The sequence below is a fragment of the Phaethon aethereus genome (assembly GCF_964289735.1).
Source record: "Phaethon aethereus genome assembly, chromosome: 3".
In the NCBI taxonomy this organism is placed as follows: domain Eukaryota; kingdom Metazoa; phylum Chordata; class Aves; order Phaethontiformes; family Phaethontidae; genus Phaethon; species Phaethon aethereus.
Window position 1 is genome coordinate 128,727,765 of NC_138576.1, and position 25,303 is coordinate 128,753,067.

Below are 25,303 nucleotides of genomic sequence, written 5' to 3' on the forward strand. Positions count from 1 at the left end.
AGCTCTTTAGTACGTTGAATGTGGCAGTCTGAAAAAATGACCACTTATCAGAGCGTTAATGGTGGGAGGGGGCTGTGGGGGCTGCATCATATCCCTTGGGGGCCGTTAACAGGTGCGAAGTCCTGAACGTGGTTCCTGTTGGGCCTGGGCCACAAAGCCGGGGCAGAGCTGTGGGCTGCTCCTAACTGCCGTGTTCGGTTGCAGTCCGAGCAAAGCAGACGCCAACTGCTGCTCACCGAGGCCAAGGTGCAGCGCACAGCGCCGTCTCGACCTGCCCTACCTCACTTCTAGCTTTGCTAAACGGGAAGTTACGGGTTTATATGTACGGGTGTTCCCCCCCACATGCCGGGCCGGGGCTACCCCGGGTCCTACAGCCTCTGCCCCGGCATGGCGGCGGCCGCTCGCCGGACTGCGCCCACCCAATGAGATGATAAAGGAGGCGTGACCTCCCGCCGGAAGCGGACGGGATTGGCGGAGCGGGGCGGCCAATGGAAAGGTGGCGCAGGGCCGCGGCGCGCCTGCGCGGCGGGTTTGAATCGGCGGCGGTTGGGGCGGGCGGGCGATGGACGGGGTTGTGCGGTGAGCGGGGACCCGCCCTGGGGGCCGCTGTGTGCGGGGAGCGGGCCGGGCCCGCCCGGGCCGGGCCCGGGGGCGCGTTAGGGCAAAAGGGCAGGCCTGTCGGAGGTTCGGAGGTGCGCGGGGGGGAGAGAGGGAGGGGTGCAGGCCTCAGCCTGCCGGAGCTGGCGGGGTGGGTGGGCGGGCGGCGGCAGGGGAGCGGGGCGGTCTCCCCTTGGCCCAGCCTGACCTGCCCGTTGCCTTGCAGGAGCTACGAGGCTCAGATACGGAACTACCAAGGGACTGACCCGCTGGAGCCATGGGACAGGTCAGGGCGGCCGCGGCTGGGACGTTAGCGTCGCTGCGGGTGCGCGGCGGGGTCGTAACTTGCCCGAGTGCCTTTCAGGTACGTGCGGTGGATAGAAGGATGCCTTCCCCTTCAAGAAAAACAAAACCGCTTGCCTGGTCTCCTGGAGCAGCTGGTGAAGATGTTCTTAAGCGACAAGAGGTACCACCAAGATCCAAGATTTGTTAACTACTGCGTTAAGCTGGTAAGTACTTGCTTTTTTTGGGAATTAAGCTATCCTAAACAATTACAGTTGTCCCACTATTCTGTAGTTCTGTGACCATAAAGAGCTGTGGGAGGAAAAGAAGCCCTTGGGGATGTGGCATGGAATTCAGGTGTATTGCTCTATGCAGGAGCTCTGAGAACTTTTCAGTCTTGCTGAAGGATAGTGTATTTTTTTAAAGCTGTGTTATTAAACTGTTTAGCTTGTGAGTGGTATCTTATCTACCAACTGGTTTTATCTTTAGAAAACAATGCTTTCCCATTTTAGTTAGTGGTAACTAAAAAGTTTTATTATTGTTATTGTGGGGGTTTTTTTACCTGCAACTTCCTTGGATGTTTTTGAAAGTGCTTATGGCTTATGCATCTTTCTCTTACGCAGGCGGAGTTCATCACTTCTCCTTGCCAGTATTTTGACTACCTGTATGGACAGGGAATTGGTGCAAAGGTGTCTAACTTCTATGTTGCTTGGGCTCAGCAGCTTGTAAACGAAGGTGATGTGCAGTGTGCAGGAGCTGTCCTTCAAAAAGGACTTCACAACCAGGCACAGCCACAAGAGAACTTGCAACAGCTGTATTGGTAATTCTGATGTGTCTTTTACTTGTTGAGCTATTTGGATAGTGTACGGTTAATTTTTTTTTCTCGTGTGCCTACGCCCTGTGCTGTAGCAGAGGTAGACCTCTGGTCAGGCATAAGCTTAGCAATACTTTGCTCTTCAATATTTGTTGGGTGTTTGGGGCGGGGGGGAGCGTATTGAGAAAAGGTGTACCAGAGTGTCTTCAGTGAAGAAGAAAGAGAGAGAGAAAGAGAGAAAATCCCTTAATTGATTCATTTCCTGTCTAGTGTCTGTTAAGTAAATCCAGACTATAAAGATGCATAGCCTGGCCTGCTTCAGGCAGCCTACCTGGGAAATACTACGTGTGAGCTTCATTACTGGGAAGTTCAAGCAAGTTGGCCGCACTAATGACACCCGGCTCTTCAAGTTAGGGACATCTGTGTGCTTTCCAGAGGGCATTAACTGGCTGTAGCTCACCCTGTTGCTGCCTGTGCTTCTTTTGACGCTGCCAGTGGAACGCGTGCTTCAGCTGCTGCTTGATTTGGACCCTCTTTGATTTTGGTTTGTGGCCGTAGCTGGAACTGCAGTGAAATCGGACATCAATTCCTGATCTGAGCTGGGTTTTTTAAGTCTGCCTTGGGATTATGCCGACAACAATACGTGACAATAATACCCAGTTTCTTGTGCTTATTGCACAGTGCTTAGCTGCAAGTGGGTGCCTGCTGGAGTTTAGCATTTAGCCATTGGAAGCGCTAGAGTTGGTGCTTATTGTGATGACATATGTTCCCTCCGGTGATGATAAAACAAGAGCCCAGTTTCCATACGCTGCTGCCTATTGCAGGCTTTTTTGATTTTGTCAATGTGAAGCTAACAGGGTATGTCCATATACAGTAACAAGTGTCCTGTAACTAACTGGAATTTTTTAGTCTTGCATGGCATGATGACCGTACAAGGAAATCGGAGGTCCCTGGGAGCTGGGGAGGAATGAGGGACAGGTGACTTAATGATAATAACTGACATTTCTTGCAATTTAGCTGGCTGCAGAATTATGATCCTCGGAATCCTCCTTTGCAAGGTAAGGCTAAAGAAATCTGCCTATGAGCTGTAGCTCAATTAGGTGAATCTTCTACCTCCATCAGTGAGTTTTGTCACTGAAGAAAATAAGTTTCCTGTAGAAACTGATTTTTTATTTTCCCCTCTGTTTTCCTGCCCATATTTAAAATTCTTAAGGGGAGTGTATTCAAAATGAGGTATTAGTTTTCTAATGCTTAAAGTTGATAGAAATTCATAAATGAGCAAATGGTTTCTACTCATCAATGCAGACCTTTATTATCTGTCCCAGGTCCTGCTGTTATAAAACCACTTCAAACTTCGCACGCTGCGAATCAAATGGCTCCTCGGAAAGGTGTTTCAAATGTTAATGACCCAGTGACCGCTTCAAAAAATCAGGTAAATTACTATTAATAAGTGACTTAGACATTATGGAGAATAATGTGGAGCCCTCACATAAAGTTTAGATCGATGAGCTTGACTGAATAAGAAAGATAATATATACTCAAAAATATATCTCAGAAATGTTTTACTGATGTTTTTTTTTTGCTGTAGGCATCACAACTTTATAGAAAGATCTCAATTGGGAAGCGTTGGGACACACTTTTTAGTCACTTGACACATTTCCAGAACCACAGGCAAAGAGTGATCCGCCCAGCTAGTTAGCATTCTTTGGAGGGGTAATATTATCGATGGATTCTGTGCCAGTCATGCTTCTTGGAAATTGCCTACTCTGAATTTTGGTGAATTCACTCACAAGTTACTTCTTAAATAACCTCTTTAAGAATGAATAAAAGATAATGCCAGAGGAACAAGAGACATTTCCAGGCTGGTCCTCAGTGGGGTGGTGGCTTCTAGTAGAAGTCAGTCTGTTGAGCTGGGAAGTGACTAAGAGATGACTTTATCACAGTTCACGAGCACCTCTAGCTTGCCAGGTCAGTCTCCAACAAGTTCCAGCTGAGGTTCTGTTCATCAGAACTGTTGCGTTAACTTTACAGTCCAAATCCTGTCACCCTGTAGTCATCTCTCTTCACCCCCTTCCCCACAATAAAACAACAGAGAAAGAAACCATGCTGCTTGTAACTCAGCTAAGTGCCAGAACGCAGCGCACTCATTATTCTGAGGTTTGGCAAAGCTCGTTATGATTCTTCACAGTCTTTCTGGCACAGTCAGATGAAAGGTGAACAGGGGGTGAAATTAAAGACTGAAAGACTGCGGGTAGGAAACCGATGTGACCTTTCTCAACTTGGTCCTCTTTTCTAAAGTGCTCGTGATTCTTTTGGTTTTGGTATTGCCTGCAAATGCTGAAAGATATCTTGGATGATGGAATAGAACTTAAAACTTACTGTGTCTGCTGCCGGTTCCTTAGCCCCAAGGTTGGATAGCTTGTCAAAGAAAAAAATTGGATGAGGCTACTCAGTCTGTTCTTAACAAACCCAAGTGATCTATAACTTGCGTTCCTGTTTTTTTGAATAGAAACTACCTGTTCAGCTAGTTCCAGTGTCCTTCTGGACTGCGATTTCCAGAACTACATCTGCCCATCTTAGTCCTCTGGGATCTTGTTCGTCTTCCAAAAGCTTTCAGAGGTTACAGCAAACTCTTATATGGCTAATTCTTCAAGATGAACTTCCTCAGGCTCTGATGACTTGTAGAGCTCTCTTTCTGATCTGTTCTTGCCGTGCTTGTGGTCTGAATTGTCATCTCTTCAATCAGAATTAAATATTAGGGGCTTTGTAGTTGTTGGTCTTAAAATGGATGGTTAACTATAATATTGGAATTTTTTTTTTATTTCCCCCGCCCTGCTTTAGGGTCCCGATTCTGTTGGTATTCAGTCGTGCTCTTCTGGTGGAAAAGAAGAAGTGTAAGTGTAGGGGTTGTTTTAAAGTCATACTGTGGGGAAAATGAACAGGCTTCCAGAATAAATCCAATAAACTTGAATAGAGCTTTTCCTTATTTTTCCTCACAGAAAGTACGTTACGTACATCTCCAAATCTGAAGTTCTTCCAAAGTCATCATCTACTGTTGTCGAATGTGAGCAGGTTGCAATGTATGATAAAAACCTGCTCATATGCGAAGGCTCTGAACTTTCATTTGAGGAGCTAAGAGCCAAGAGATACTTCAAGAAATATGAGCGCCTCAGAAGACAGCAAGAATGGGGTATTCTTTTCTTTCCATCTAGCTATTTCAGAAACATTCTCATATTCTTGGAAAACTAGTACTTGGCTGCATTCATTTCTTTTCAAACTCTGTAGTGAAGCCTGACAACTTTCTCAAAGCCCAAGTTAGCATCCCTGTACAGAAGCAGGGTGGGGTGAGCTTGGAAACATCGGGTAGCATGCCAAACGACTGACACGGATATTTACTCAAAGGGGTTCTAAACCCAAGGGATTCTCTTTTCAAACCTAGATTTTCAGAGAGTGGTGTTTCTCCTGAGGAAACAGGAGGAAAGCATGAGCAGCTCTTAGCAGTGCTTGTTACCCTGATGTGAGCTCTAGCTGTGGCTCTCTGCCACCTGTAATTCAAGATCAAGTGTCTTCATGTTCCTATCGGTCAGCTGCAATCAGAGAGAGCCCGGAGTATGCTTTAAACTGTCACATGGCTACGTATGATGCCACACTTTGCCCAAGCCAATTTAAAGGCACTCTGCAAGCAGAGAGCAGCACTCTTGTCTTCATTTGGCCTTGGCAAATGTAGCTGTGGGATGCCCCTTGTACAGTCAGCGATGGCATGCTTGGGGCTGGGCTGGTCTCAACGCCAAGTTTGTAATTAGAGGTAATACCTTTGTTTGCTGAATGGTGATGTTTTGGAGAAAAAGCAATGGGCTTTCAAATAGAAAAATTAGGTCTTAGAGAAGCAAGCCCAAAACTGAGTGCAATTAAAGGGCGGCTGCTCAGAGGTGAGTTAGTTGTTTATCTGGCCAGTTACAAATGGATGGGGGTAGATAATGGAGGGGGAAAAAAAATTGCCATGGGATGTTGCTGGACAAAAGAAGTAATTATCTCATTTGGTAAAGGAAGAAATGGATAAATTGTAGTCAGTAGAACAGAGGGAGATTCAGTGGGAGGGATTTTAAAAACAAATGTTTTAAAAGTGGGTTTAAAAGTGCATTTTTAAAACAAGTGTTAAGTCTGGATCGTTTTTATTTCTTTTTAGTCCAGTAGTTGTGTATGATAATTTCCAGCAGGGTCAGCTCTTACCCTGGGGACAGCAGGCCCCCTCCCTACCCACGTTTTATCAAAGGGTCATGGTAGAATTTTTCAGAGTTGGTTTTCTCTTGTGCTGAGGATGGAGCCTGGCACCACAAGCGCACGCCAGGTGAGAGGTAGGCTAAGCCTGTGAACTCTGCTGAAAAGCATTAGTGCTGGCTGCTGCCGGTTGCCAGGCGAGTGCTGCGATAGCATTGTGTAGCCCTTCCCTGAGGGATCAGGACTGAGAGGTTAGACGTGGTGGGTCATGTGGGAAACATCTCTTTCTCCCGAACTTATGCCTCTGGAGCTGAGTGTCATCCTATTGTTGTACGAACTATATATCTAAATTTTCAATCCAAGCAGCTTGTAATGTCCGTGTTGAACAACTCATTTGGATACTGATTAACTGTTTCACTTAATATCATTGTTTAATCCTTAGAAGAAGAAGAGAGAGACTCCATCAGGAAAAAAGAATCAGCTGTCCTTGAACTGCAAGCCCTGCAGCAGAAGCTGGAACAGCTCACACAGCTCACCAAAAGCTTGGAGGAAACTCGACTGGAACCAGCATCTACAACATCGGCTGAACCAAATAAGATGGTGGTATGTATGTACTGTGATGTCTTCATGAACTTATCTCACAAAATTTAACCATACTTTAGACAGTAAGCAGAGTAGTTTGTTAACCAGATCAGGAAGCTCAGGCTGTAATACCTGACTAGTATAGATATCTGGCATAACTTTATATACTTGATGAAATGTATTTTAATTGTTAAACCCAAAAGTTTGTTTTTGTTTTTCTGTGATTGAGTTTTGTAAAGTTCTCTTGAAATACAAAAGTATTCTTATGCATGAAAAACTGTTCCAGTTATGCAGAAATAAAAGGGAAAATGGCAATGGCTATACTTGTGTGAGGGGTTTTGAGCATAAAAGAACTTTTCTCATCTCTAAAGGTGCACCCACGTGTGACCCCCAGTGCAGCGCTACAGCAGAACCGGATGGCATCCTGTCAGAGTTCAGATCTGCAAAACCCCCAAGATCTGGTGCCAGACCAGCCGCAGTCAAGTACTTTATCATCCACTGCTCTTACACTGCAGTCAGTGAAACCCGTTGGCCACCAGATGACATCAACCTCCCTGTGGGAAGTAACATATAAGAAGGATGCAGTCAAACCTCAGCTAGAGCTTGGAGAACTCCAGAACAGTTTGTTACACCCTCCATTCAATAATGTTTCGGCTCAGGAACGGGCACATGCTGACTCCGCTCTTAATTGGAGCGCTGGAGAACGGTATGTATAATCAGGCTAATTCTTGTTCTGCAAATTGTGCAGTCTTCAGTATTTACAATTCATCTGAGAATTAACTAAAAAAGTCTCTTTCTTCCTCTTCTGGAAAAAAAAAAAATCTGTAGTAGCCTGTGGAAACCAATGCTAAAGCATAGATCAAACTTACATAACTTACAGTCCTCATTTCAATTTTCAATTCCTTTAACCCTGTGTTTTAGTTGTAATAACTAAGAGGAAATTCAGTGTGTAACTGAAGGAATTATTCAGCGTTGCTGTCCCTGGCATGCCTGAAATAGACAACAATGGATGGTACATGCTTAGTTCATGCAGATCTTGGCCGTGAAGGCTTCTCCCAGAGAAAAAAAGAAAAGCTTGTATTTGTCTTCCTCACTCTTGCTTGTGTGACTTAGCTAATACAGGAGACAAAATTGGGGGATGGAGGAAGAAACCTAGATTGGCAAAGCAAGCATGGCTGAGTAGGCTTGGCCAACAAAAATGTCGTGGTTTAGCCCCAGCCGGCAACTAAGCACCACGCAGCCGCTCGCTCACTCCCCCCTCCCTCAGTGGGACGGGGGAGAGAATTGGGAAAGAACTCGTGGGTTGAGATAAAAACAGTTTAAGAGGACAGCAAGAGAGAAGGAAACAACGATGAAAACATTAATAATAATACTGACAAAGGAATGTACAAGAACAAATGATGCCCAATGCAGCAATTGCTCACCACCCGGCGATCGACAGCCCGTCTCTGAGCAGCGATTTCCGCCCCGCAGCTAACTCCAGTTTATGTACTGGGCATGACGTCGTATGGTAGGGAATATCTCTTTGGCCAGCCTGGGTCACTGTCCTGGTTGTGTCCCCTCCCAGCTTCCTGTGCACCTCCAGCCTCCTTGCTGGCAGCCCAGCACGAGGAGCTGGATTGTCCTTGACTGCTTAGCAACAGCTCAAAACATCAGCACCTTATCAACATTTTCTCATCCCAAATCCACAACATAGCCTCACACTAGCTTCTGTGGAGAAAACCAGCTCTATCCTGGCTGAAACCAGGACAAAGAGCAAATGGAACCGGTTGTTATTCGCTCATACTAGGGAATTACATGGAGGCAAATTGTAACCAAGAAGAGTATTTAATGCCAGCTTTTTAACCTGTTTAAAGGACTCTGCTGCCTTTCAGGTTTTGTACCTATTGGCAACTGGATGAGAAACTTTCTGGGGACGGTCTCTAATAATATTCTAAAGGATAGTTCACTTGCTTTATTTGTGTGACTACAGTCATTTGTGGGGGGTAAAAATAGGATCACTAGTTCCTCTCTGTCTGGGATGTTTCCTTTGTTCTAGAGTGGGAAAGGCCTCCTTACTGCTTAAGAGTGCAGTACTGCTAAGTGCTGAACTGAAGCTGGAATTTAAATAATAGCTTGTATTTCAAGCTAATGTTCTTAACCTTTCCTTTGAAGGCACCCTAAGAAAAGATCCACTGGACTAACTACTCCTGTGGACGTGAAAGAAGGTAATAAGCCAAGTTTTGATAAAGACTGATGCTATTGGTATGACTGTTACTGGCTGGGGATCGGTAGCACGCGGCTACCAGTTCCAACCGTAGCTAAGCCTTTTGACTCCCCTCACTCCATCCCTACACGTTTGGGCAATGTCTCTAGATCCCTTCCATGGAGGCAGTCCAGGTTTCCACCTTCTGTGCAATTCCTTTTTGTCCAAGCTCGGTCAGCAGTTCACTGTTTGTCCTTGCTGGCTTCCTGCCTCCTTGACTTTCTGTGTCAGAATGGATTGTTGCTGTGAATTGAAGACGGAGTCCTCAGAGGCCACCCAGCTGTCCAGGGTCCCTCTTGCCCTTCAGGGCAGTGTCCCTTGGGAATCTGCCAAGCAGATCTCTGAACGAGCCAAAATCTCTCCCAAAATTCTGCGTTGTCATTCTGCTACTCATCTTGTTTACTTCTTCTACTAACAATTTGCTAGCTACTGAAATGTTAATAAACAATCCCAGGCTCCTTCACAAATGATCTTGCTGTTTTCATTTCTAGCATCTAGAGTTGGAAATTCTTCCTTTGCTTCTGGAAATGCTTCAGAAGCTACCCCAAACACCTCGCTGGGAGGAGCAATGCAGGCAACACCGTTCAAAGTGCAGCCTTCGCCTACAGTTCATACAAAGGAAGCGTTGGGTAAGCATCTGGAACAACATGCGAGTTTCACTGGAGTTAATGGGATCTTGCTTGGTAATTTTAGTGTAGCTGAATACACAGGGAGGCTATCTAGCGATGGACATGTGCGCCATTCCATCAAAGAGGACAAAAAAAATTAAATTGGTGCTCTTCTTTTTGTGATTGTCTGGATGACCCAAAGCTTTTGACCAGAAATTTCGTCCCAGAAGCCTCATCCTATAAACTCCTGGATAAGTCACTGGTGATAGGCCTGCCAGGCTTCTTTGGGCAGCGCGTGCTCTGCGCTGCTCTTGTCAGCATTGGTGGGGACTCCTGTTTCTGGGATGATGACCTACAACGCACTAATGTGGAAGAATGTTAGGAAGTTAGCAAGTCAGCTCTGGTTGATGCTGAGCTTCCCCCAAAGCTGAAACAAGGGTGACATGCAAAAGGGCTTTGATTATTTAATGAGCTTTGTCAATTCTAAACATTGCTTTTTTCAAAATGCTTTAAGAGAAATTGCAATTGTATATCTGATGTCAGACGTGGAATAATAATATCCTGATCCTTTTTTATCCCTTTTGTACTCTTCTCCCATGTTCTTCTGTTTTGATAATAAGCCTGTTCAGCAGTTTGCTAGATATTAGTGCTTCAGCTGAATATATATGTGTAACAAGAAAAATAAAAACAAAAAGCTTATGGTATTCATTAGTTTTCCAAATATCTAAGAAGATAAAGGAGAATTTGCTCCTTTAGGAGAACTTAAAATCTCATCTTGGAGAGGAAAACAAAAAAGGCTATGGTGCCAACAAGTATGTGTTGGCCAAGTTGGGTCTTCCTGTGTTTGTTCAGTTGTCTGGAGTGTTTAAATGCAATATGAAGGAATAATTTCTTATTGGCATTTGATAAATTATAAGAATATTATAATAAACTGTGATTTGATTTGACTACTAAACAGTGGAAGAACCTCTGAAAATTTATTTACTTTTACTGGGGGTGATATTCTTGTAGTTTTTACTTCTCTTTCCCCCCCCGCCTTAGGATTTCTAATGGATATGTTTCAAACACCCATCTTACCTGAACCATCTCCTCTTGAAGAAAGCGAGGAGCAATTTGAAGTCTTTTGCAGAAAAGGTGGTAAGTACTACTTATTTTTTCAGTCCCTGATATTTCACTCCGTTATTTCCTGTTTAGCCCTCCCACCAGTCCTCATAAGCTTGAGATAAGAGGTTGTTTGATTATGTGTGGAGTGAAGAAGCCACTAATTCCCTGATAATGAATTTAATTTACTGACAGGTTCTAAATTTTGCACAGTGTGAGAATGGCAGAAGCACTTTACTATTCACAAGCCTATTAATATGTGTATTAAACATGTTGCTTCTCTGGTACTTAAAACCTAACTTTGAAAAGGGCATAGCTGGTACTTCATATGAGTCAAGCTTTTTTCCTAAAACATTTTGCAGGCTGGGTGTTAGTATCTGAACCGCCAGCTTATAACAGTGAAAATTGTCTGAACACCAGGCTGTAGCGGTGGCTTATGACAATGAGCACAGAGATATTTCACAACCGGTCAGATGCAGCCAAGAAGGCTTCTGTCCTTCTGGCCAGTCTTGGTTTTGGGATGGAAAAATCTTCCCCATTTCCAAGAGCTTATAGGAAAGATGATTTGCATGGCAATTCTGGGGATGTTCCTGGTCTAGCTGGATGTATCCATGACCAGCAACTGCCTGGTTAGGGGTGAAAATGTGACTGTGTGTATAATCTTCATTGGGTGAAGATAATACTGGTTATCTCTTATTTTTAAGAGCCTGATGGAAGTCTGAAAACTAATGTTGTTGCCTCTGTCATGCCTGCATTTTCTATCTTTGAAGATGAGAATGAAAAAGAGAACAGCGGGTAAGGAGGGAAAAAGTAACAGCTGAGTTCAGTTTATTAAGCATTACATATAGGATTGATTCTGTTCCATATAATTTTGCTGTGACTGTATTTGCTGTATCAGGATTGGCCTGAATACAATCACTAGCAGCTGTGTGGAAGTGGCATGAGAAAGCTGTAGTTGCTTCTCTGTGGAATTGCGCAACTTTCCTGTTTGGACAGCGTGCTTGAGATGCTTAATTTTCTGGATAACTGTGGATAGCTTGTTCCTTTGAGCTACTGCAACTTCTCTAAGTATCTGCAAATGGGATTCTTTAAAAAAATAATTTTAAAAAAATTTAAAAACAGCAAGCCTTTGTTATGATCAGTCTGCCTGGGAAAGTTTCTGGGGAAAACCTATTCTAAACTACCTGTTTTGTCAGGTTCCCACAGCATAAAAACAAGCCAGAAGAGCCTAGAACTATTGGAGAACGTCCCTTGACTGACTGTACAGCAAGTACAGAAGTGAGTGTCTTGAAAATGGGTTACGTAGTTATAGAGGATATCGGAGGTGGTTGTATTTACCTTATGAATGATACCTAGCTGAAGTCTACATGCCCTTTCCCATTTCCTGCCAATGGGATGAACTTTTTCAGCTGTTAATTTTCACAAAACTTCTAGGACTTTAATGGTGGAGACCTCCATCCCTAGAACAAACCCGACTGCAGTTATGTGTAGATTTGGCATCTGTTGGGGGAGGAAAGACAGGGAGTTTCCATACCCAAGGAGACGCATAAAACTTCAGCCTGCTTGGGTATAAGTAATCACTAAGTACTAGGCTTTTTCAGACTCTTATGGCAATTCTTTGTTGTCTAGCATTTTGCTGTGGTATTGATTATCGCCAACATTCGGGTCTGATACAAAACTATGTAAACCTGTGTTTTAGGTTACATTGCCATTCCTTTATTTTTCTAATATTGTAAGTTGACACATGCAGACTCAACATTATTGAAGCTGACTGCAGGGGCTGTTGGCAGCTTACAGTGCAGCTCTGGCAGGATAGTTTTGATGGCTTAGTTTTAAATCTTGATTTTTTTGTTTTTTGTTTTTTTTTTCCCCACCTAGGAAGAAACAGGGACACCGGAGTTCTTGAGGGATGATTATACGGTGTGGAATGTACCAAGTAGTAATAAAACGTTAGCTCCCAGTCCAAACAACACGAGAGACTTCGCACGAGCTGCCCAGCTTGTATCGACACCGTTTAATTACCTGTCGGCACATTCGCGACAAGCTTCGGAGGGCAAGGGTAAAATAATGAATACTTAGGTTGCGAGCACCTAATTCAGTGCTGCGTGACTCCCTTTCTGTGCTCTGGTTACCTCGCAGGCCTTGCCAAATACCGCGTAGGTATGACTCCCGCTGCTGCCACTTCTGAGTATAAACTCCTTGCAGAACGGCAGCTGGGAGCATTTCCAAGATTTTTTAATTGGGGGAATAAGAGAAGATGGCGAGGGACAAGAGAGGCTTTGACTGTGCTGTCAAACTGCTGTTCTGAACTGTTCCAAGGGGTTGTAACTAGGCAAAAAACTGACTGAAATGCCAGAGCCACCTTTTTCTGGGGATACCTTTATGCTTGCCTGCCCCTCGTTAGTCCTGGAATACACTCCCTAAAGAAATCAAGCTATTGTCTTTCCTCATATATTTTAAAATAGGCTTGTTCGGTTCTAGCTTTTGTGATACCTTAGCAGCCTTCACAGCTGCAGTGTGACTTAACCTTCTTGTCTTGGTAAGAATACTCTAAATGTGCGTGCCTTTTGGGAAAATAAACATTTGCTATTGTTGTTGCTCCCTTTGTTCAGCCTGTGGGGATGACTTGCCGCAAATGGATTTGGAGTTTTCTGAAGAACTGCACAAGCAGACAAAAACTAAGCAGCTAAGGTATGTCATGACTTGCTGAGATTTTCAAGACTTGAGAGTGCCGGGCTAATCTATGCCAGAGCAGGCAGGTCTGCTATGCTGCTCTTGCTTCAAGTTTTCCAAGTAATCTAGAGCTGACGTATTCGTGTCAGACTGACTCTGCATGGCATACATCTCAGCACTTTGTGGAGTTAAATCAACCTGGGTATGGTGATAGTGCCCCTGAAAATGCTTATGATTTAGCTTTCTGACGCGTGTGGGCATCGAATGCAGAAGTGGTCAGTTTAAACTTAAAGTTAACTGTCCAGAAAGTTTTAATGGCTGTGTGTGTAAAAATACTGCTTTATTTTCAATATTGGCTGAACTTGTTGGCCAATGAACTTGAAAGTTATTAGACTATGGGTAGCACGATATGACCAAATCTTATTTTCTGAAGAAATGTCCATTTTATTCATCTTAATGTTGGCTATGGCCAAAGTTGCAAGCACGGACACTTGACACATTTTTTGCTTACTGAAGATGTGAAAATACCGTGGCAGTACTGTCAATTAATAATATTTTGTTTTAAATACATAGCCCTGCTCCTGAACACATTGCAGAGCGAGGAGAACTTCAAAGAAGTGTCTTGAAACAAGGAAATGGAATTCAAGGAATTGCCACAGTTACTTCTCAAAGGTTACATGAGCACACTGCCATGAGCAGAACTGAATATTCCTCGTCTGTTGGGGTGGACAAAACTCCTCATGAAAAGCTGTCTGGAACTGGGCAGGACAGGACAGCTCGGAGTGTTAGAGCTGCAGGTACGGAGCATCACCTACAGTTTTCTTCCGTCAAGACCGAGACCGGAGCGGTGTCATGTTCTTGCAGCGGCACTTTGTTCCAACGTGATGGTGGTCATTGCAGCGAGCAAACTGTCTTGTGGCTCCTGCAGGGAGATCGCTGCGTACGTACAAGTGATGTAAAGAAGGACAAGTGTGGGTCGTGCCTGTATTACATGGTACCAAAGATATTCTGAAGTACAGGAGTACTCGGGAGTGCCTAAGGGTTCTTTGCTATTTGAGGGCCAAATACTTGAGAAACATCTGTCTGTCTGGGCAGCTTTAACAGGGAAGACATAGGTATAAAAGCTGGATTGTCAAAATTGAGGAATACTTATCCTTCTTTGTGTTTTTGTTTTGTTTGGGTTTTTTTTTTCCTCGAATCAATGATAGTCATTCAAGTATAAGCTTGTGTTACCTCTTTGAAATGACACTTTTCGTATAGCTTAAATATTTTTCTTCTTTCCATGAAGTCCTTGTTGAGAACCCTTGGGATAAGGAATTGATTTGCAAATTCTTAACGGAGCTTCCTAAACCACTCCACACCTATGCCAGCTACTTTGAATGGAAGTCTACTCTTCCATCCATGAAACTGAAGGCTGAACTCCGACTGGGTAAGAGCTACTTCAAAGGTTTCACTTTAAAGCATTTCTTCAAGTTTTTCTGGGAACCTCTGAAGTATTTTTTTTTAATTCAGTTTAATTGCTTGTATATCCAGATAGCTTCCAGATTATCTAAATGTCAGACTTGAAATTAGACCTGTTTTTTTATTTGTCTCTTGTAGCATAAGCATTTTTGATTAGGCATTCTGAGTAGGGAATTTTCCTAATTTTCCTTTCCTAGTAATCTGTGACACAACTTTCAAACTTTGTATAGAACAGCAGCAGTCCTGTGTCAACAAAATCTGTACGACAGTAATTGCAACATACTTGTATGACTTAAACATTAGTGTTTACTTTTTAAGGAATGCACTTTGGAATTTGATTACTTCCAGGAAGTCAGACTAAAATAGAAACACTGATTTTTAGTATATAGCACTTCACAGGACTCTTGTTCTCAAGAGTGAGTACAGGCTCTCTTCTCTGGAAAGGATGGCTAGCAAGAAGAGACTTGTAGAGAAAGACTAGCACTAGGGTTAAAGCAATAACTTATATAGGCTGGTGCTTTTTTATTTTTTCTTTTTTTTTTCCCCTGAGTGATGATGGTGTCTTCTGATAAATTTGCAGCCAGGACTTAATGTTGTTAATCTCTTAAAGGTTCCAGCTCATTCCATGTGGACTGCTTGGTAGGAGAGGGAGCTTTTGCCCAAGTCTATCAAGCTTCCATTCTGGATGCAAGTAACCCTAGAAACAATCAGAAAGTAATATTCAAGGTAAGCAGTGTTGATTTGGAATAGCTCTGCTGGGAAATTCTGGAGTGTTACAGTAACGACACCTGCCCTGGGTGGATTCTGCTGAGTTTTCTTATTTATAAATACGAAGTAAAGCATATCGGTCTATCCTCAAAGCCTTTTTCAGGTTGAGTGCTGTGATGTCTGATTCATTCTATGTGGGAAGTTACTTGTCACCTTGACTCAGCTTGCCTCCTCTTCGTGTTTTCTTTATAAAGTACCCAGAAGTATCCTAAGCAGTAAGAATTGCAGCCAGGCCATCTTTCTCAGCTGAAGAAAGGCAGCTACTTGTGCGAGTGCTCTTAGTCCACAGAAAATGAAAATGTTTGTGGACTGATGATAAAATTGGGGCCACTCTCTGCTCCAGATACATACCAACTAGCTTTCCAGAAGCATTTTTGCACTTTGTGCAGCCAGCCTGTTTGGTGGCAGCTGGCTGTTACGTAGGCTTTGCTGGGTGATACCTCTCTGGTGCAGTTTTATTCATAAACACACTTGTCTTAATGGCAACTGTAGATTGAGCAGCTCCCTCTCTGCTCTGCCCTGTCTTCTTCCAGGCTGCTTCAGTGCAGGAATGAGCAACAGATGATAGCACGTGTTTACAGCAGAACCGCTGCCAAAAGGAAAGTCTGTGCAACTGCGAGGTCAGCTTAGCCCAAGAGGGTTGCGCTAGGTCATGCATCCCTGCATCTGCTGCTGGCGGAGAGGGCACGTGTACGGTTACTACAGTCTGGCTGAAACGTGGTTATATGAGCGAGTTGACAAACACACAACCCCTTAGCCTCTCCACGTCGGATCTTTTTTTTCCTACCTTTGGAGTCTTTTTGTGGGTCTCTTCTGCAACGTTTAATCTTCCAGCAAAAATCTTTTTAGTGTACCACCTTAACTGGGAGCTTTCTCGCATGTAAAGGTGACTTAAGGTTTTTTTTGAGCGTCAGGTGTTTAATGTAGGGGAAGGAATCGGAAGGGTTTTCCTGTTTTGACTTCAAAAGCCTTCTCTCTTACACAAAATGCCCATTGCCAGCAGAAACATCAATGTTGCAGAAAGACTGACATTTTAAAGAACACGAAAGAGTCTGTAAGACAGAATGGAATTGTGGCATGTAATCGAAGGCTTGATTCAAGAGGATTAATCATTGAGTGTATCAACCCGAGGTTAATTACTGTAGATAAAAGTATTTTAGTTGGTCAAGAGGAAAAATGCCGAGTTTGCTATTAAAAAGCTACAACAACCAACCCCAACCTGAGAAGAACTTCTGCTCTTAATGCTAAGAGATTTTCCTCGTAAATCAACTTTTTTGCTTACAGGTCCAGAAGCCTGCCAACCCTTGGGAGTTCTATATAGCAACACAACTGGTAGAAAGGCTCAATCCAAGTATACGCCATCTCTACATCCACTTTTATTCTGCTCATTTCTTTCAAAATGGAAGCATTTTGGTTGGTGAGCTCTACAACTACGGAACATTGCTAGTAAGTGTAATCAGCTTGTGATCTGGAACATCTATATTCTTTCTGGAGTGCTATTATATTACAATATTCGGATGTCTCCTCTACTTTCCACTTTATGGAGCTTCATTGTGTTTATCAACGTGGACCTGTAATCCATATCGAGTTGTTTCTGTGTAGCCGATGGTTCTTCCCTATCTTTTTCTTTACAGAATGCCATAAACATTTACAAAAAGCTTCCTGAGAAGGTGATGCCTCAAGCACTTGTAATCTACTTTGCTGTGAAAATTCTTTATATGGTGGAAGAGCTCCACAGCTGCAAAATCATTCATGGTGACATTAAGCCTGACAATTTCATACTTGGAGAAAGGCAAGTATACCCCTTTGCTGCCTGAGATGCCAGCATATCATGATATCATAGCCTTGGTACTTACGTGATCGCTTCATGTCACGATTGAAGGTTTCTGGACAACGATACGTGTGACATAGATGGCCTCTCTCACGGCTTGACGCTCATTGACTTGGGACAGAGTATAGACATGAAACTCTTTCCTGAAGGAACAGCATTTACTGCAAAGTGTGAAACGTCTGGATTTCAGTGTGTTGAAATGCTGACGCAGAAACCGTGGAACTACCAGGTATGAGGTTGCACAGACAGCCTGAACGTTTGGAGCTTGCTCCATTTACTCATCTGGCATGAATAAATGGAGTATAGAAATATTAGTCTTTTGCAATAGAGCTGTAGATTCAGCTTCTCGCTTTAAAAATACGATCCTGAACTCTCTTCTTACAGACCTTGCTCCGCTGGCTCCTCAGAGTGTGGGTTTTTTCAGCTAATTTTTAGTGGTCTTGATACATTTTTAATATGAAACTCGTGTATACTTTGTTTAGACGGATTACTTCGGCATTGCAGCAACAGTGTACTGCATGCTCTTTGGTACCTACATGCAAGTAAAGAACGAAAACGGTATCTGGAAGCCTGAGGGAGCCTTCAGAAGGTTGGTATCAAATCTTTTCAAAACCTTTCCCTGTCTAGAAAGATGCGTCATTAGCACCACGTTTCTTTGAGGTTAGTTTCTGTACAGCTTTCAGCGTTGCTGGCGTGCACTTCTGGATGCCCTAAAAACTGTGGGCGTTCAGGGCGTGGGAACTGCTTCATAAAATTCACTGACTTAAGCACAGGAAGCGTTTCAGCAGTGGATGTGGCAAATTGCACGGCGTCCTCGGCTACTTGCTGCCTGGAAGGAGGAAACAACAACAAACGAGGAAAAATCCCACTGGTTCATTAAGCAGCACGCCACAACGGAAACTGCGTTACGTTACAGCGATGCCTGCAGCTGCTCCAGCCTGTAACTGGGGAGGGAGCAGGGTAAATACGGGAAATAGTATTTTAACAGCTTGAATTTAGAAATTTTTTTGACACATTTTTGTTCTTTTGCAGGCTTGCCAATACTGACCTGTGGAAAGAGTTCTTTGAGAGCATGCTAAACATACCCAGTTGCCACAGTCTGCCTCCTCTAGGAGTTTTACGCAAAAGGCTGAAGGACTTATTTTGCAAGTCATACGCGAAGGAAATAAAGTTCCTTCGGAACAGACTTGTTGTGTTGCTCATAGAACACAAACGGTCCCGAAAATAAGCGTTTGCTTTGCACAGTTACTGAGGACTGGCGTTTTATTGATGTGAAATCTTTTTGTAATAACTTGTTTTAAAAATAAATGTTCTCGGGTTTAACTTCAGGGGAAAAAAAATTAGTTGTTAATTTAACTTGTCTATTTTGGGGGGCGTGGGGTGTGCTGGAGACTGCAGACAGTTGTCATAATATTGTGTGTTCCTAAAGGTGAGGGAAGGGAAAAGCTGGTGAGAAGTATTGCACAGGTGAAGTGATTGCTTTCAACCTGCCCTGGGCTTTTTGAAGAAGTCTATCCAACCATTCATGTTGAAGGGACCTTGGGGAGTCTGCTGCTGTGACCTTAAAGCAAGGTCAAGGCCGAGTTCAGCCCAACTGTGCTGGCACCCCTTAGCTCTCGTGTGGAGGCTGGGACGCGTGCGCGTGAGAAATGCAGACCAGCCAGGTGAAGGGTGGGCTGAGCTTGGAAACGGAAGGCGTTCGTGAGGCCTTGAGGATGATGAAGAACGGAGAGGCCTTTGGGGAGGAGCAAGCTGCTGGAAACGGGAACGTAATTCCAGACTGAGCCCCTGCCGTCGTGGAAGACTACCTCATCTCTTCCAAGAGAAGGGAAGGGGGCACTTGGAAGAGAAACGGCATGTACGGAATGTGGGCTATGCCAGCGTGAACTCGTGTGGCTTTCTGCACCTGGTCAGGGCAACAGCCATTGTCGGTAGGTGGAAGGAGGACAGGGGGTCCATAGGTGTCTTCTCCCAAAAGAGCCGCTGCGGATAATTAACGAATAGGAGGAAACAGGGTTCTGGGTTGGCGACAGCGCTCAGACTGCCGCTACCACAGCTCCCGGAGGTTTGGGGCTCCTACAATCACAGCCCCCTGCTCTACCCTTTCTCTCAGGAGCTTCTAAGTTGAAAGAAACCGAGGTTGACCGGTTAGATTTAGGTTAGATGGGACTAGAGTTGCGCTTGCTGCTTTTATTAAGGTCACTTCTGGCCAGCCACAACACGCTTGTTAGAGATGGGGGGGGGAAACCGAGAGGCAAACATCTCCTTACTGGAATTGCAAGGGTTATTTTCTGTTTGCTATGAGGTTTTGTTTTCCTTTGCTGTGGCAGAATGTCCTGAAGATACTCTGGGAAAACGCCAGGAAAGCATTCCTTTAAAAGTGCCCCCTTATACCTTTTTATCTATTTTTACATTTCGTAATTACAGTGGCCATACACCAACGCGCTGGATGGCTGCCGCCTACGCCAGTCCCTCGCTCGAGTTTGCGTGAGGTTGGCGTGACTCTATTTTGTCAAATGTGAAGTGTCAAAATAACTTGAATTATCCGAATTACACAAACCCCACAGAAAGCTCTCAGCCTGCCTTTGCTGCCGGTAGACGCTCCTCGCTCAAACTGCCATACGAGCGATGCGTGGGCTTGATCCACCACGAAGCTGGAGCGCACTCCCCGGAGGGGCTCGGGAGGGGTTCGCAGCCGTCGGCTTCGTGCGGTGCCCTGCTTTACAACCCTGCGAAACGGAGAGAAAAAAGGATGTTTTATCAGCAGGGCTGCGGGGGGTGAGGGCATTAATTTTATTTGTGCGTTTATCCACAGGAGGGAGACAAACAACAGCCTTTCATAAATCTCCCTGCCTCTCGTCGTGTTTCGGGGGTCTTTTTCCTCTCCTTAAATTGTGCAACTTGACAACCACCCAGCGCTGAGGTGGGTGAGCTGAGCCCAAGCCGGCCCAGCCCGCCTGGGTGCCGAGGGGCGCTGGGTCGGCCGCAGGCGGGGGCGGAGGGCTCGGTTTTCGGAGGGTTTGCTCTTCTGGCCTTGGGGGCCGCAGCGGGGAAGGCTGGACGCGGGGGCCGCTCTGCGTGCGGAGGTACTGGAAGCGCTCGCTCCCTCTTTCTCCTAAACCCGGCTGCGCCGCAGAAACGCCCGCGGCGGCGGGAGGGGTGCTGACCCCAGCCAAGGCGTCGTTTTGGGTAATTCCCCCTTGCGCTGTTTGCTCGTCTGCTCCTCCCGGCTCCCGCGTTGGGCTCTCGCTCTTCTCCCTGCAAACCTGCCCCGGCCCGATGCTTCCCCGCAGGACGCGGTGCTGCGTTCCCCGGGCTGCGCAGCTGCCTGTCCACCTGCCTGCGGTTTCGGGAGACCCGGCAGCACTGCTCCTTCCTCGCTTTGGGAAAACCTTTTCCGTGGAGGATGTTTCCTACCAGCAGCAGGGAGCATCCCCCTGCAGCTGGGGCTCCTCTGCCTGCCTTTACGGCAAATAAATCTCAAATTACCCTTCAATGCAGCCTGCTTTGCCCCTTGTTAGGCTTTCTGTGGCATATGGAGGAGCCTTCGGGTTTGATACGAAGCAGCTGGTTAAGAAGTCAGCTGTAGCAAGTTGCACGGTGAGACAGATCAGCTGGAGAAGCCTCCTTGTAGCTGGTGGAAATACAAACATCCAAAACTGAGACTCCTTCCCCCCCCCCTCCCCTTTCTCCTTAATTTAATTTTCTTACAAGCTGAGCTGGAGTCAGCTGTCCTCAGTCCAGGCAAAAATCTCTGCCAGGCTCAAGGTTTTTTTTATATATATATATATAAAAAATAGATATATATGGTAAAACATATACATATATATTTTTAGTTCCTCATCTCACGATGCAGAGTCATACGCCGCTCCAAAAAGCGCCGCTGTGGCGCGTGACGCCGCCTTATGAGCACGGCGGCGTTTTCGCCTGTGCCTTTGCCCCCGATGAAAGCTGATTTCTGCCAGCCTCACCTCGGGGTAGTGATTTCTTTTCGGCTGCGGTACAGGTGTGTCCCCGCCAGCTGCGCCGGGCGGGAGCCTCTACAGCTTAAATGTCAGCCCCCCCCCCCCCGCCCCCGCCGCCGCGAGTGGAGAAGGAGCTCGCGTGGGTGTCAGAGTTTCACATCGTTATCTCTGGTGGGTGGGTGCCAGCTGTACCTGGCCGTGCATCCCCCCCTCCTCGCGGGGCAAGCGGCCCCTCCGCCCGCAAGCGCCGCCCCCGGGAGCGTCCCGGGGACGCCGGGCGTCGGCTCCCGGGGTGCCTTCAGGGATCCACCCGGCGGGATATTTTCGCTTGCGATCGCCTTGATTTTGTCGTCCCAGGCTCTTAGTTTTGCTCCGAATGGTTACAGCTGAGCCCCGGGGAGGAGCGGAGGTCTGAGATGGGGCCGGCTAAAGGGATGCTGCCTGCCCGCGCAGGGTTGGGTTCAGGCTGCCGGTGCCCTGGTTTTTTTCCCATTAAATGGCCTTAAACGAGGAGCCCCTGCACCAGGAACCCCTCATTTGGGGGTCCCACCACCCTCTCGCATGGGGAAGCAGGATGGATGAAGGGTAAGACCATCCCAGGAGGGGCCAAGCGGCATCGGGGCCATGGGAACGGGTCCACGGAGAGACGACCGGGGGGCGTTGGAGGCTCCTTTTTTCTAACCGATTTTAAAACGAGCTGCTAAAAAAGAGCTTTGAAAAAACCAACAACACAAAAACCCAAAGCGCCAGCTGGCGAGGCTGATATTTCCTCCTCGGCGCGCGCCGAATCCACGCTGATGAAGATCTCTAGGTATCCCCAGAGTCGCCCTTTAGAGATAACTCATCTTGGGGCCTCCACCACCCACACGGAGAGGAGAGATTTCCTGGCGCGTGGGTGGCTCGCTTGTTCTTCTGCAGAAAACCCAAGTTTACTCACTTTTTCACCCTTTGCCATTGTGCTGTGCCTCGGTGGCGAGCCGGACCCCCAGCTGGGGGTCACTGGGTCCTCCGTCACTTGCTGGTGGCAACCCATCACCACGCAGCCCCGGCGAGCCCTTGCTGCCGGCAACGTCTCCCTACCACCGCTAGGCAGAGGCCATAATTGCTTCGTTGCATTTTTTAAGGCATTAAAATAAAGTTTGCGGTTGTTAAAAGTTGCAGGCGCCTCACTAATTAGTTAGGCGCAGGCTAACGAGGCAGCGGTCCTGGTTCCCGTACAGGTGAGGCGTTAATGTCACCCAAAGGCAATGTCACTCAGCCCCACCAGGGGCAACAAACACCTTCACCCAGCTCAAAATGCCCGTTAACCGGGTAACAAATTAACCCGGGCCAGCAGCATCAAAGCGACAGCCCCCGGGGGATGCCCCGGGCCAGGGACCGCTCGGGTCACGACGGGACTGTTCTCACCCACCGCTGCCTCTGGAAGACGCTGCTGAGGGACTGTCCCTTGGTCCATCACCACGTCACCATCACCACCACGGACGGGTGAAGAATAATGACACGCTGCGTAGAGATGGTTTAGATGTTTCTTTAACAAACATATATATATATTAAAAAAACCACTTTTTTTTTAGATAGAGAGAGATATATAGAGGTATATATCTATCTATAACCTTTGCATGTTCGCAGTAGCCACTAGGGACGTGGAGCAAGCTGATGGAGGAGCAATGGCTCTATTTTTTTGTTGTGTTTTTTTTTTTTAATTCAGTGGCTCAGTGCTCACCTGGGACATGGAGGACCCGGCTTTGGTCCCTGCCCGGCACAGGGGACGTGGACCTGAGGCACAGGGAAGGCGATGCCCGGTCACTCCCACAGAGACACCCTTCGGGTGGGAGAGAGGTCGGGGTGGGCAGCGTTTGGGGCTTTTTGGCGCTGGTGACGTCACCCGCAGGTGCCTGAGCCCGGTGGCAGCTCGGCGCACGTCCCACGGCTACTCTCACCACATCTGTGCCCAGCTGCGTGCCCCGGCGCAGGCTGCCGTAACCCACGTGCGCCGCCCGCTCGTCCCGCTCCACCGGGCAGCCCATCCATCCCCGAGCCCCTCCGTTTCTTCCTCCCATCCCTGGCCAGGAAAAGCTCCTCCTGCCCCTCCTCTCTCTCCTTCCCCGGCCCCCATCCCACCCCGGGGGTGCCTGTGCCTCGAGTGCTGCGTCTGCTCTGCGCTCCCGGCGCCGAAAGCCGGCGGCGCTCGGCAGAGCGCGCGGCACCGCGCCCCCGTAAAGGTCAGGCTCCAAAACCCGGCTCAGATAAAGCCTCGTATTTAAGGCATGCGGCTTAAAGTTGATTTTATCTGTCAGCGCTGAGTGAAATAACATTTATCACAATGAGCTGGAGAAGAAGTCGTCGTCATTTTTTTCCGTTAGCGTGCTGGATAATTAGAAGTGGGTTTGGTGAGCAGCTGCTTGTCGGGGGGGTGTTTTGGGGGTTGTTTTTCTTTGCGACACCGGGGGAGGGGGTGGGTCAGCTTGCTGGGGCTGTGCCGGCAGCGCCGGGGATCCTTCCTCCGCAGCCGGGGGCTGTCTCCTTTCCTCCATCCCGCCTCCCCGCACGCTTCCCGGTGGCAGGGACCGTCCGCTGGGACGGCGCGGAGGGAGGGCTGGGTGGGAGGTGCAGCCGGCCGGCGCTGGCCATTGCCGGGGGACCGGGGTGCCGCGGCGGCACGGGATCCCCGCCGTCCCCGTTCTTCACCCCCCTCCGCCTTCCCCTCTAGTTTCTCCCTTCTGATTTCCACGTGGGAGACGAGAAAGCGCCCTGCGGCTGGTGGCATCTCTGCCAGACGGATGCCAGCGGGTCCGAGGGGAGCTTTGCTAATTGGCCCTCAGCGTGTGCCGGTGCCGCGGGACGAGGGCTGAGATGTGGCATCCTCGACCCGGCGTCCCCGAGGGGCTGGGGGGCGGATGCCGGGGGGACCGAGGCAGCAGCCAGAGTTTGCAAACTCCGTCTCTCTCCGTCCACGTCTACTTGACGAGGGCTGCGCCAGCCTGCCAAAAATTGGATGACCTTTGGGATGCGGCTTCAGCGCAAATACCTCGTAGATGGTTCACAACAATAGGAACAAGGACAAAGTCGAAACAGATTTGTTCCAGGAGGCTGGTGCCGTGATTCACGGGGGAAAAATGCGCTTGGAGAAAGAGGGGGTGAAGCCGGCGGCTGCCGCGGCTCTCCAGAAAATCACGGGGACATGTGAGCCCGGCAAAGGCACCGAAATCACCGGCTTGAATTTAGGTGTTTGAAAGTATGGGCTGTGCTCGCATGATGCTTTCCCCATCACCTTGCTGTTCACATGAGCCACCCACACAGAAACCAAAATGAACGAGGAGGAGAAAATAGACGCAGCGTCTGCGAGAGACCCTCCCCGCGCTCCGCCGCAGCGCCGCGGGCCCCCGGGATGCTCCGCAGTCTCCGGCGGAGGGGCAAAGCCTCGGGTGGCTGCCGGACGCCAAGGGGAGTGCTGGGGAAGCGGGTGGTCCCTCGCAGAGCCGTGCCGGCCCCGTGCTGCGGGTACGGCTGCCGGCGGGCCGGGAAAGGAGGCACAAGCTTAATTTTCAGCCCCGCTTCTGCCTCGCCAGCGTGCGGAAAGGTGACAGCGTTGCCAAGCCGGCAGGAGAGACCCTCGAGCCTTTCCCTTCGGCTCCTGGTCCCTGCCTCCGAATTTTCCCCTAGTGAGTTTTCCTAATAAATTTCCCAAACTCTTTTTTTCCCCACGCAAACACCCGCAAGCCCTTTTTCTTCCCGTCCCGCCGGAGCCGCGCGAAGGGGATGGGAACACAGCCGCCGGAGCTGGGGCGGCCGCCCGGCCGGCGGCCGGGAATGCTCCGGCAGCGAGCGAGATCAGCGCGTTGGTCCCTCCTGGGCCCTTGCACATCAGGCACGTGCGGGGCTGCTTTTGGGGCTGGAGGTGGGGATTTCAGCCCCGGGACCTCCCGCGAGGGACGGTTTACAACCCCAGCGCAAGCTTTCGGGAGCTGGGGCCACCTTCCTGCCTCTCTCCGAACCAGCTTCCCGATCCAGCTGGAGAAATGACGGCGCTCTCCCCGGCTCCCGCCGGTGGCAGAGGTGCCAGCGCCAGCGGACGGAGCAGCGCTCGTCACGGCGGGCAGGGTCACCCCGAACGCCGGGAGCGCGTCGATCACCCGGGCGCTTGCGCGGCGCGCGACC

General features: G+C 47.7%; 1 protein-coding gene across 1 annotated transcript; it reads left to right on the plus strand.

The window, feature by feature from the left end:
* Positions 1-488: 488 nt before the first annotated feature.
* BUB1 (BUB1 mitotic checkpoint serine/threonine kinase) lies at positions 489-18,408 on the plus strand (the record flags this gene model as incomplete). Its single annotated transcript, XM_081998634.1, has 24 exons — positions 489-883; positions 962-1,106; positions 1,503-1,699; positions 2,711-2,751; positions 3,019-3,125; positions 4,535-4,587; positions 4,693-4,883; positions 6,354-6,514; positions 6,865-7,199; positions 8,648-8,700; positions 9,230-9,367; positions 10,388-10,483; positions 11,152-11,242; positions 11,644-11,725; positions 12,326-12,506; positions 13,060-13,138; positions 13,694-13,917; positions 14,409-14,549; positions 15,192-15,307; positions 16,634-16,795; positions 16,984-17,141; positions 17,232-17,409; positions 17,663-17,769; positions 18,213-18,408. 24 exons carry the CDS (start codon positions 489-491, stop codon positions 18,406-18,408), a joined length of 3,627 nt encoding a protein of 1,208 aa, XP_081854760.1.
* Positions 18,409-25,303: the final 6,895 nt, after the last annotated feature.